This window comes from Salvelinus alpinus, chromosome 6 (genome assembly GCF_045679555.1).
Source record: "Salvelinus alpinus chromosome 6, SLU_Salpinus.1, whole genome shotgun sequence".
Taxonomy (NCBI): Eukaryota; Metazoa; Chordata; class Actinopteri; order Salmoniformes; family Salmonidae; genus Salvelinus; species Salvelinus alpinus.
In genome coordinates, this window is record NC_092091.1 from 13,344,364 (window position 1) to 13,357,679 (window position 13,316).

Genomic DNA, 13,316 nt, shown 5'->3' on the forward strand with positions numbered 1-13,316 from the left:
GTAGGCATACAATTGTTCATTTCCCAAATGCAGGTTAATAATGTCAAAACAGAAACGGTGTAAAGGGAACGTGATACATTTGGGTGTTTTCAGTCCTCTGTAATGTGGATCCTGAGCTATCTGGCCTCAATGTTGTAGGTTGTCACTGGGTCGCTCCCCTTTTGATCATTTAGAGAGTGTCAGGGATGTTCAGCTATGCAGAAAGGAAGGGACAATTTACAGCAGAATTTAGAGACGGAGAGAGCAGGTAGGCAGGCAGGCATGAGCAGCAGACTCATTTTATTTGTCTTTTAGAGGGGAATATAGGCTAATGTTGGATTGTGGGCCCTTTAATCTCTATTATTGCTGATTTGACATTAATGTGTGTTGTATTCACCCCTGGGCTTTGTTGGATGTTTGAGAAAAGGGAGTTTAAATGTTTAGAGAGCACAAGAGAACTTCAGTTATAACATAAGCTGTGTGTTGGTCCATGTTCCCAGACTACCCAGTGGTCTGTGGGTGGTGCTTTATGATCGGCTTCATCAGTTTATGGGGCCAAAGTCTGCACATAGTCACATTGCTTACCCTGTCTCTCAATGTCGAGTCAGAGAGCTTTACGACACTATAAACACACCGGCATACACCCATCAACCTTTGCATGTTTGTGCTTTTGTGCGGTAATGTGTATCTAGGTGTGTGTGTGCTTGATTGTGTGGATGTGTTTAACTATGCTTGTGGGGACCAGAAGTCCCCACAAGAATAGTAAACAAATAAACATTTGACATTTTGTTAGTCCCCACAAGGTCAAATGCTATTTCTAGGGGGTTTAGGGTTAGGCTAGAATTAGGGTTAGGAGCTGGAGTTTCTTTTAGTTTTGGGGTTAGGAGCCAGGGTTAGGTTTAGGTTTAGGGTTAAGGTTAGGCTTTAGGGTTGGGGTTAGGGAAAATAAGATTTTGAATGGGACTGAATTTTGTGTCCCCACAAGGTTAGCTGTACTGTGTGTGAGAGAGAGACTTTTTTTGTATGGTGGAGGACCTCTTGTCTCAGGGTTGTACTGTAAGGTTATACTGCTCACCTCACTATTCCAAACCTCCCTCCAACCTCCCCCCTCCGTCTCACTCCCTCACTCCCTCTCCCCAGTCCTGTGGCATAAGAGTGGCTCCCAGCCCAGAGTCCTAGTGAGGGCCGGTCACTTCACAGGAGAAAGGATCTAGAAAGAGGGAAAGCTACCTGGCCTTCGGCCACCAGCATCAACAATAGATGCTAATGCTTTTATAGGCACACAAACACAGCAAACATATACACGGGCACACACACACACACACACACACACTGAGGCACTCACACACAGACAATGTTCCTTAATGAAGGATATGGGCTACATTAATGACTGGCCCAAGCGCTTCCTCGACCTTTCTGCAGCAGTTCAGTCGTTACAAGGTAAGACACACACACACACACACACACACACACACACACACACACACACACACACACACACACACACACACACACACACACACACACACACACACACACACACACACACACACACACACACACACACACACCTAGGGCTAGAGTGCATGTACCCTGTCATGGTGAAAGGACCACAGCTGAGAGGGATGTGTCAGTAAGAGTCTGCAGCTTTCCCCGACTGTGGCAGCTGCTATCTTGTCTGTGATAGAGGATGATGAAGATGTCTGTGTTGTCTAGGTGGAGCTGCTCATTGACAATGAGGCAGAAAAGGATTACCTGTACGATGTCCTGCGGATGTACCACCAGTGAGTATCTCTGTCTGACTTTCACATCAGTTTAGTGCTAAATGATTGACTTGTTAGTAATTTTCAGGACAAACAATTTTCGCCACAGTTTTTCAATTGTCTTTTCTTAACTGATTTCAGTTTGCTGATCCTTTATTTGGGGAAGTGTATTGTTAGTAGTGTACTCAACCAGTACTAGATAAATTAATTGTTAGTAGTAGTTGTTAGTAGTGTACTCTGCCAGTACTAGATAAATGCATTGTTAGTAGTTAGTAGTAGTTGTTGTTAGTGGTGTACTCTGCCAGTACTAGATAAATACATTGTTAGTAGTTAGTAGTAGTAGTTGGTGGTGTACTCTGCCAGTACTAGATAAATACATTGTTAGTAGTTAGTAGTAGTAGTTGGTGGTGTACTCTGCCAGTACTAGATACATACATTGTTAGTAGTTAGTAGTAGTAGTTGGTGGTGTACTCTGCCGGTACTAGATAAATACATTGTTAGTAGTTAGTAGTAGTAGTTGGTGGTGTACTCTGCCAGTACTAGATACATACATTGTTAGTAGTTAGTAGTAGTAGTTGGTGGTGTACTCTGCCAGTACTAGATAAATACATTGTTAGTAGTTAGTAGTAGTAGTTGGTGGTGTACTCTGCCAGTACTAGATAAATACATTGTTAGTAGTTAGTAGTAGTAGTTGGTGGTGTACTCTGCCAGTACTAGATAAATACATTGTTAGTAGTTAGTAGTAGTAGTTGGTGGTGTACTCTGCCAGTACTAGATACATACATTGTTAGTAGTTAGTAGTAGTAGTTGGTGGTGTACTCTGCCAGTACTAGATAAATACATTGTTAGTAGTTAGTAGTAGTAGTTGGTGGTGTACTCTGCCAGTACTAGATACATACATTGTTAGTAGTTAGTAGTAGTAGTTGGTGGTGTACTCTGCCAGTACTAGATAAATACATTGTTAGTAGTTAGTAGTAGTAGTTGGTGGTGTACTCTGCCAGTACTAGATAAATACATTGTTAGTAGTTAGTAGTAGTAGTTGGTGGTGTACTCTGCCAGTACTAGATACATACATTGTTAGTAGTTAGTAGTAGTAGTTGGTGGTGTACTCTGCCAGTACTAGATAAATACATTGTTAGTAGTTGGTGGTGTACTCTGCCAGTACTAGATAAATACATTGTTAGTAGTAGTAGTAGTTGTTGTTAGTGGTGTACTCTGCCAGTACTAGATAAATACAGTGTTAGTAGTAGTTGTTGTTAGTCTTTTATGTTGAGAGATAAGGTTTCATTCAGGAATGTGATGTGATGTTAAAGCTGGTTTCCATGTGCTCTGGGTATGGAGCCAGAGCCCTGAGACCCCATTGGTTAGACCTACAGTATGATCAGTTTTCCACTTTGCTCTGCCAAGCCTGGCCAGCTATTCACAAAAGCCATTTCCCCCTTCATACACGAGTCAAGAGTGAAATGGTGAACGTTAATAATTAATAGTCATAGGTCATAGGCCTTTTTGTTTCCATTGGTAGGTTGATTGCACATTCTTGATATCCTTGACGACCCATAAGGGTGTGGTGTTTATCAAACTGTTCTGTCCTAGTGGTTCTGTCCTAGTGGTTCTGTACGCAGCTTTGAGGCACTTTTTCCTCCTAGTCATGTATGTCAGAAATAGGAATGATGAAGGAAGGCGTTCAAAACCTCTTGCTCTCAAATTATTGTGTGTGCGTGCGTGCGTGCGTGCCTGTGTGCGTGTTGAGCTGACCTCTGACCCTCTGCTCTCTCCCTCAGATCCATGGAGTTGTCAGTGTTGGTGGGGGACTTGAAACTGGTCATCAACGAGCCCAGCCGCCTGCCGCTGTTTGATGCCATCCGGCCCCTCATTCCCCTCAAACACCAGGTGGAGTACGACCTGCACACCCCTAAGAGGTCACGGTGAGTGGAGGGGTCGCTGCCACCCACCAGGCTGGAGCTTTAACAGTCCATAGACTTTCAATAAGATGCCTTTGTCGTATACGTTCTAGTCATTCCAAGATAACGACAATGTACACTACATTGAAACACAGAACTGATAACCCCTTCCTGTCATCTTCCATCTCTTCCCTTCTCCCTCTCCCCCCTGTCTTTCTTCTCCTATATCCTCTTCCCCCTCCTGGTGGCGCAGTAAGCTAAAGGAGGTGCGTCTGGATCGTACTCATCCTGAGGGGCTGGGGCTGAGCGTAAGAGGGGGCCTGGAGTTCGGCTGTGGACTCTTCATCTCACAGATCGTCAAGGATGGACAGGCTGGAAACAGTGGCCTGCAGGTGTGTGTGTGTGTGTGTGTGTGTGTGTGTGTGTGTGTGTGTGTGTGTGTGTGTGTGTGTGTGTGTGTGTGTGTGTGTGTGTGTGTGTGTGTGTGTGTGTGTGTGTGTGTGTGTGTGTGTGTGTGTGTGTGTGTGTGTTTTCATGAGGTCATGAAAGGGACAGTCTTTTCATATGGTATGGTCAATATTTCCACTAGGTGGAGTAAAGAAACATTGATTAGTTTAGTTACCCTTTGAGAAGCAGATTCATAGACTGCACCACCTGACTCCGTTGAGAAATGTAAAACGTCTTTTTATTAGTCATTATGCAGTTCAAATGGGTATCTCTCCTTGCTGTTTTACATATAGTAATCAGGGTTGGGGTCAATTCCTTTGAAATTCCAGTTAATTCAGAAAGTGAACCAAATTCCAGTTCCACATTTTCCTAATTGAAAAAAGCATTAAAGAAAATTGGAATTGGAATTGGCGTTTCAGTGTTGTTCCTGAATTGTATGGAATTTAAATGGAATTGACCCCAACCCTGCTAGAAATCGAATGCATCACCTATGCGTGCATCAAATAAAACCAATCAGAGGAACAAACCGCTTTGATAAAAACATCAGTGAATTTTTGAAGTACCTTCCTATCCTTCATGAAGTAATTTGCTCCTGACTGATTGAACCTGCTGTACTGTCTGGGGCGGCAGGTAGCCTAGTGGTTAGAGCATTGGACTAATAACCGAAAGGTTGTAAGATTGAATCCCAGAGCTGACAAGGTAAAAATCTGTCATTTTGCCCCTGAACAAGGCAGTTAACCCACTGTTCCTAGGCCGTCATTGAAAATAAGAATTTGTTCTTAACTGACTTGCCTAGTTAAATAAAGATAAAATAACATACTGTAGTTATTCCCCTCAGCCAGCACGACAGATGTGCCACACTTCCATTAGCTCAGTAACCAGTGACACAAATTGACACACCGCTACTGAGGTGACACAGCCATCCTGTCTGGCATCTGGAGAAAAAAACTATTCTGAGACATCCTTACCCAGTGAGCACAAGACTTGAAAATACGCAATTTCAATGTCCATTCAACATATTTTGCTCATAGGGTACCCAGTATGGAGGGCGGAGGGGTTGTTGTCAGACATCTGAAGAGAAGCAAACACACAATGCGAAACATAACACTCAGAGAAATGTAGCCACACACTCTGTCACAACCCATAAAAAATGATGGTCTTTGTAACGTCTGACCTCTGTGTGACCTCCAGATGGGAGATGAGATTGTACGCATCAATGGATACTCCATTTCTTCCTGTGTCCACGAGGAAGTCATCAACCTCATCAAGACCAAGAAGACCGTGTCGCTCAAAGTCAGGCGTAAGTTCACCCAACTCATTCAGGGCATATCCCAATAATGTACCTATCTTTATGTCATCTAAGTAATTAGACTTCATTTTCAATTTCTGTCTCTTTGCTTCTTTTCTCTGTGCAGAGGTTGGAATGATACCAGTGAAGAGGTAGGGCTGTTTCTCTCTTGGTTGGTGTTGTATTTGACAACTTTCTGTTTTAGCAAAGACGAGATGAGATGCGAGAGTAATAAAACAACAAACTATATATTCTGGATAAGGAGCATCCGGGGAGCATGTTTTATGCATTTCATGTGTCAGGCGTCCCTCACAAAACAGGTTTTCAACCGACATCAAGGTATCATCCTGGTTAAATAAAGTTTAAATATATACATAAATGAATATAGAATTAGATTTCTGTTCTTCTCCAGTTCCACAGAGGAGCCTCTGAAGTGGCAGTTTGTGGACCAGTTTGTGTCTGAGTCTGGGGTGAGAATAAGATTCATATTCTTTTAGATGAAATATTCTCTCATATTCTTTATTCCTTTGGCCCTTCTTCATTCCCATTGTTGTAATTTAATAAACACTCTTATCCAGAACAACCTAAAAATAAATAGAGGGCAGAAAATAACATACTGTAATGCAACCAAGCACATCATTTTCTATCTCTCTCTCTCTCTCAGAAGAAAAGCAGTGTGGCAGGCCTGGCGTCCATGGGAGGCAAGGAGATCAGGGAGAAGAAGGTGTTCCTGAGCTTGGTGGGCACCAAGGGCATGGGCATCAGCATCTCCAGTGGCCCCACACAGCAGCCTGGTATCTACGTCAGTAACGTCAAACCTGGCTCCCTCGCTGCTGAAGTAGGACTACAGGTAAGAGTTTGGCCCGGTTTAGCGTACTGTAAACCACTATGAAATGAACATCTAGAAATGTATCATGATGATCACCTGTGCATAATAAACTCATAGTGTTTTGTCAAGATCCATGAGAAATCTTACTGGCTAGGAATTGTTTTCTGAACCATGTCTGAGTGTTTATGTGAGAAGATCTCATCTAGCTTAGTCCTAGTATGCCACAATGTCCCAATGTGAATTCCAATAAAGTGCTGAAATGTGTGTGTTGCTGCATGGTTGGTATTGCGAGTTGTATTGTGTTTTGTGTTGGTAGATTGGTGACCAGATCGTCGAGGTGAACAGGGTGGAATTCACTAATCTGGACCACAAAGAGGTAGGACACACAAGATGCAAACAAAGGTTTGATACCTCCAGAATACAGTTTTGCTTGGTAAATAATACATTTGCTTGGTAAATAATATACTTTTGTGTTTACTGCTTAGTAAAGTTTTTTCTGTATTGTGTCTGCAGGCTGTCAGAGTTCTGAAGAGCAGCAGGAGTCTAACCATCACAGTTCTTTCTGGTGCTGTAAGTACACCGTCAACTGCTACGAATAGTGCTTCCTTATAGGAATAGTCCACTCAAAAACTGTCTTTTGATATTTTTTTAATTAGTCCAATGTTGATACAGTCCAAAAAATGTTTTTATGTCAGCAGTTTTCAATATATAGCACTTTCAAGAAGCAAAGTGAAGAATGCGACATCATCATGAAGACGCAATTCCACAACTTATCTGCAGCAGCATACCCCAAACAACTTACTATACCCCTAACGACTTACTATACCCCAAACAACTTACTATACCCCTAACGACTTACTATACCCATAATGACTTACTATACCCCTAACGACTTACTATACCCATAATGACTTACTATACCCCAAACAACTTACTATACCCCTAACAACTTACTATACCCATAATGACTTACTATACCCATAATGACTTACTATACCCCAAACAACTTACTATACCCCAAACAACTTACTATACCCCAAACAACTTACTATACCCCTAACGACTTACTATACCCATAATGACTTACTATACCCATAATAACTTACTATACCCCAAACAACTTACTATACCCCAAACAACTTACTATACCCATAATGACTTACTATACCCATAATGACTTACTATACCCCAAACAACTTACTATACCCCAAACAACTTACTATACCCATAATGACTTACTATACCCATAATGACTTACTATACCCCAAACAACTTACTATACCCATAATGACTTACTATACCCATAATGACTTACTATACCCCAGACAACATACTATACCCCAAACAACTTACTATACCCATAATGACTTACTATACCCATAATGACTTACTATACCCCTAACGACTTACTATACCCCTAACGACTTACTATACCCCTAACGACTTACTATACCCCTAACGACTTACTATACCCATAATGACTTACTATACCCATAATGACTTACTATACCCCTAACGACTTACTATACCCCTAACGACTTACTATACCCCAAACAACTTACTATATCCCTAACGACTTACTATACCCATAATGACTTACTATACCCCTAACGACTTACTATACCCCTAACGACTTACTATACCCCTAACGACTTACTATACCCCTAACGACTTACTATACCCCTAACGACTTACTATACCCCAAACAACTTACTATACCCATAACGACTTACTATACCCCTAACGACTTACTATACCCATAACGACTTACAATACCCCTAACGACTTACTATACCCCTAACGACTTACTATACCCCTAACGACTTACTATACCCCTAACGACTTACTATACCCCTAACGACTTACTACACCCCTAACGACTTACTATACCCCTAACGACTTACTATACCCCAAACAACTTACTATACCCCTAAAGACTTACTATACCCCTAACAACTTACTATACCCCTCCCTAACGACTTACTATACCCATAATGACTTACTATATCCCTAACGACTTACTATACCCATAATGACTTACTATACCCCTAACGACTTACTATACCCCTAACGAATTACTATACCCCAAACAACTTACTATACCCCAAACAACTTACTATACCCCAAACAACTTACTATACCCCAAACAACTTACTATACCCCAAACAACTTACTATAGCCCAAACAACTTACTATAGCCCAAACAACTTACTATACCCCTAACGACTTACTATACCCCAAACAACTTACTATACCCCTAACGACTTACTATACCCCTAACGACTTACTATACCGCTAACGACTTACTATACCGCTAACGACTTACTATACCCCTAACGACTTACTATACCCCTAACGACTTACTATACCCCTAACGACTTACTATACCCATAATGACTTACTATACCCATAATGACTTACTATACCCATAATGACTTACTATACCCCAAACAACTTACTATACCCATAATGACTTACTATACCCCTAACGACTTACTATACCCCTAACGACTTACTATACCCATAATGACTTACTATACCCATAATGACTTACTATACCCATAATGACTTACTATACCCCAAACAACTTACTATACCCATAATGACTTACTATACCCCTAACGACTTACTATACCCCTAACGAGTTACTATACCCATAATGACTTACTATATCCCTAACGACTTACTATACCCATAATGACTTACTACAGTACAGTTGTGGCCAAAAGTTTTGAGAATGACACAAATATGTATTTTCACAAAGTCTGCTGCCTCAGTTTGTATGATGGCAATTTGTATATACTCCAGAATGTTATGAAGAGTGATCAGATTAATTGCAATGTCCCTCGTTGCCATGCAAAATGAACTGAATCCCCAAAAACATTTCCACTACATTTCAGCTCTGCCATAAAAGGACCAGCTGACATCATGTCAGTGATTCTCTCGTTAACACAGGTGTGAGTGTTGACGAGGACAAGGCTGGAGATCACTCTGTCATGCTGATTGAGTTCGAATAACAGACTGGAAGCTTCAAAAGGAGGGTGATGCTTGGAATCATTGTTCTTCCTCTGTCAACCATGGTTACCTGCAAGGAAACACGTGCCGTCATCATTTCTTTGCAGAAAAAGGGCTTCACAGGCAAGGATATTGCTGCCAGTAAGATTGCACCTAAATCAACCATTTATCGGATCATCAAGAACTTCAAAGAGAGCGGTTCAATTGTTGTGAAGTAGGCTTCAGGGAGCCCAAGAAAGTCCAGCAAGCGCCAGGACCGTCTCCTAAAGTTGATTTGGCTGCGGGATCGGCGCACCACCAGTACAGAACTTGCTCAGGAATGGCAGCAGGCAGGTGTGAGTGCATCTGCACGCACAGTGAGGCGAAGACTTTTGGAGGATGGCCTAGTGTCAAGAAGGGCAGCAAAGAAGCCACTTCTCTCCAGGAAAACATCAGGGACAGACTGATATTCTGCAAAAGGTACAGGGATTAGACTGCTGAGGACAGGGGTAAAGTCATTTTCTCTGATGAATCCTCTTTCCGATTGTTTGGGGCATCCAGAAAAAAGCTTGTCCGGAGAAGACAAGGTGAGCGCTACCATCAGTCCTGTTTCATGCCAACAGTAAAGCATCCTGAGACCATTCATGTGTGGGGTTGCTTCTCAGCCAAGGGAGTGGGCTCACTCACAATTTTGCCTAATAACACAGCCATGAATAAAGAATGGTACCAACACATCCTACGAGAGCAACTTCTCCCAACCATCCAGGAACAGTTTCGCAACAAACAATACCCTTTCCAGCATGATGGAGCACCTTGCCATAAGGCAAAAGTGATAACTAAGTGGCTCGGGGAACAAAACATCGATGTTTTGGGTCCATAGCCAGGAAACTCCCCAGACCTTAATCCCATTGAGAACTTGTGGTCAATCCTCAAAAGGTGGGTGGACAAACAAAACCCACATATTCTGACAAACTCCAAGGATTGATTATGCAAGAATGGGCTGCCATCAGTCAGGATGTGGCCCAGAAGTTAATTGACAGCATGCCAGGGCAGATTGCAGAGGTCTTGAAAAAGAAAGGTCAACACTGCAAATATTGACTCTTTGCATCAACGTCATGCAATTGTCAATAAAAGCCTTTGACACTTATGAAATGCTTGTAGTTATACTTCAGTATTCCATAGTAACATCTGGCAAAAATATCTAAAGACACTGAAGCAGCAAACTTTGTGGAAATTAATATTTGTCATTCTCAAAACTTTTGGCCACGACTGTGTACCCATAATGACTTACTATACCCCTAATGACTTACTACAGTATACCCATAATGACTTACCATACCCCTAACGACTTACTATACCCCTAATGACTTACTACAGTATACCCACAATGACTTACTATACCCCTAATGACTTACTATACCCCTAACAACCTCCTATACCCCGAACGACTTACTATACCCCTAATGACTTACTACAGTATACCCACAATGACTTACTATACCCCTAATGACTTACTATACCCCTAACAACCTACTATACCCCTAACGACTTACTATACCCCTAATGACTTACTACAGTATACCCATAACGACTTACTATACCCCTAACGACTTACTATACCCCTAATGACTTACTATACCCCTAATGACTTACTACAGTATACCCATAACGACTTACTATACCCCAAACGACTTGCTATACCCCTAATGGCGTACTATACCCCTAACAACTTACTACAGTGTACCCATAACGACTTACTATACCCCTAACGACTTACTATACCCCTAATGACTTACTACAGTATACACCTAACGACTTACTATACCCCTAACGACTTGCTATACCACTAATGGCGTACTATACCCTTAATGACTTACTACAGTATATATAAAAAATATGTATATCATTAATGTAAAAGTCCAAAAATGGATGTAGCAATTGCAGATTGCCCCTGATCAACTCTCATTTCCACCTCAAGACAGGGAGTAAATAGAAAGAATAAACAGTATCTGTGATTCTTATAGGCGATTGTTATTCTCTCATCTCCCGCTCTCACTACATCCATCCGTGTGTTGTTATTTCCTTGTGGAAAGGCACTTCCATCACAGTCCATCACAGATGTGTTATCTGTTGATTTGTGTGCAAACAAGTGCCTTCTTGGGATTGTCCAAATGCTTGAGTGAGTTAACACCCGTTTAACCAGTTTTTAATTGTAAGTCTCACCCAAAGTTCCAAAACTGAGATTGGAACACTCTTACACCCCCTTTCTGCTGCCTGTCTGTCTGTCTGTCTGTCTGTCTGTCTGTCTGTCTGTCTGTCTGTCTGTCTGTCTGTCTGTCTGTTCGCCTGCCTGCCTGTCCGCCTGTCTGTCTGTCTGTCCGCCTGCCTGCCTGTCCGCCTGTCTGTCCGTCTGTCTGTCTGTCCGTCTGTCCGTCTGTCCGTCTGTCCGTCTGTCTGTCTGTCTGTCTGTCTGTCTGTCTGTCTGTCTGTCCCACACAGGGCAGTGAGTTGTTTATGACAGACGAGGAGCGTCTGGCGGTGGAGGCTCGCAGGGAGCTGGACAGACAAGAGCTGATGCAACAGAAGAGGGTTGCCCTAGAGACCAACAAAATCATTAAGGAGCAGCAGGAGAAGGAGAGACAGTGAGTGGATATTGATTGGTTGATTCAAATTGGATATTTGGTTCCACTTTTAACAATATTTAATTCCATTGTCCTCCAAGAGTTCCTGAATCTCCTCTCTACTTCAGTTTGCTCCTCAACTCATAACGAGGTAGCGGCGGTGATCCCTTACCAAAAACACAATATAAACCACACAAGTGGATATAGAGCATTTCAAATCATCAAGTTTAACTCAAAGAAGTGATCAAACATATTTCCATTGTGGTGCTTAGAGACAAATATTCTATAGAATCGTTTTCCCGCCAAACAATGTTGGGGAGATTGGACAGAAACACTCAGAAAAAACACTTGATGATTATAGATTATTGTATTCAGAGAGCTGAAGCTTTGACATTTGGGAACTTATGCTGGTAAACTGATCAATGTACTTTTGCCAAAAGTTGTTGTTGTTTGTGCATATGCTCTATGAACAGCCACCTCTCTTGGCACACACAGAGAGAAAACATAGGTGCCTGACTGCCTCGATTCAGTCTTATGTAGCAACATTTGAAATTGTGTTTTTTACATTGAATAAAAGTAGAGACTCAGAGCTAGAAATTGTAGATCTTACACTGCAGTTGAAGAACAATGGGAAAGTAATTCTGTGTTGAGAAAATGGCCTTTGAATGTTTTGGTATACCTACTGGAGAGCTCTTCTTTGTTTACACCCATTCAGCATCGTTCACACCCTCTAAGACTTAGCCGCCATCCATCTCTTTAAAGATTCACATGTGAGGCCACTTGATAAACAGAGTGATTAGTTTAGTAAACAACCAAATATTTAAAGACTAAAAGTGGTGAAAGTAGTAGCCTACAATAAAGAAAAACTCCAGGTAAATATCTAGTCCTTTGCCTAAATCCTAATCTGACTTTGGTGCAGGTTATGTGTTCTTCACATAACCGTCTCTGGTAAACACACACTATATCAAATCAAATCAAATGTTTATTTGTCACATGCACAGGATACAGAAGGTGCAAACAGTACAGTGAAATGGTTACTTCCATAGTAGCAATGTCAAAAACAGAAAGTGTCTAGATACAAATATTTTATAAATATATTATATTTATTAGATGACGCTTACCTAACAAACTTGTCTAAATTGATGGATCATGTGAAGGAAATGCTATAACCACCTCCCAGCCACATCTAGCTAAGTGGATGGGTCACTATTGTCTGGACATGTACAAATGTTCATGAAATACAATAGATGGCCGTAATCACCCCCAGACACACCTGGCTAACTTGATGGGTCATGCAATCATCTGGCGAAGTGTTTTGTTTACATATGTAGTCTTTTGTTTAGACATGTAGCTAGCTAGATAGCTAAACAATGAACAGGCATAATCCCAACTCATACTACTACCAAGCAATGCAAAAATTGTCATAGCTGTAGTATGAATCTGCAGGTAGCTAAAGCTAACCAACCAGGTTCAATGTTAGTTAGCTAACAGTAG

At 41.6% G+C, this 13,316-nt stretch overlaps 1 protein-coding gene across 1 annotated transcript in view; it reads left to right on the plus strand.

Annotated features, from left to right (window-relative positions):
* LOC139578182 (harmonin-like) overlaps nt 1–13,316 on the plus strand; it is a 49,508-nt gene that overhangs the window by 2,632 nt on the left and 33,560 nt on the right. The window contains exons 2-11 of the mRNA XM_071405475.1: nt 1,696–1,763; nt 3,524–3,667; nt 3,897–4,035; nt 5,282–5,390; nt 5,506–5,530; nt 5,791–5,848; nt 6,043–6,228; nt 6,524–6,583; nt 6,721–6,777; nt 11,701–11,843. Coding sequence (XP_071261576.1) covers nt 1,696–1,763; nt 3,524–3,667; nt 3,897–4,035; nt 5,282–5,390; nt 5,506–5,530; nt 5,791–5,848; nt 6,043–6,228; nt 6,524–6,583; nt 6,721–6,777; nt 11,701–11,843 — 989 coding nt within the window. The remainder of the gene's footprint in view (nt 1–1,695; nt 1,764–3,523; nt 3,668–3,896; nt 4,036–5,281; nt 5,391–5,505; nt 5,531–5,790; nt 5,849–6,042; nt 6,229–6,523; nt 6,584–6,720; nt 6,778–11,700; nt 11,844–13,316) is intronic.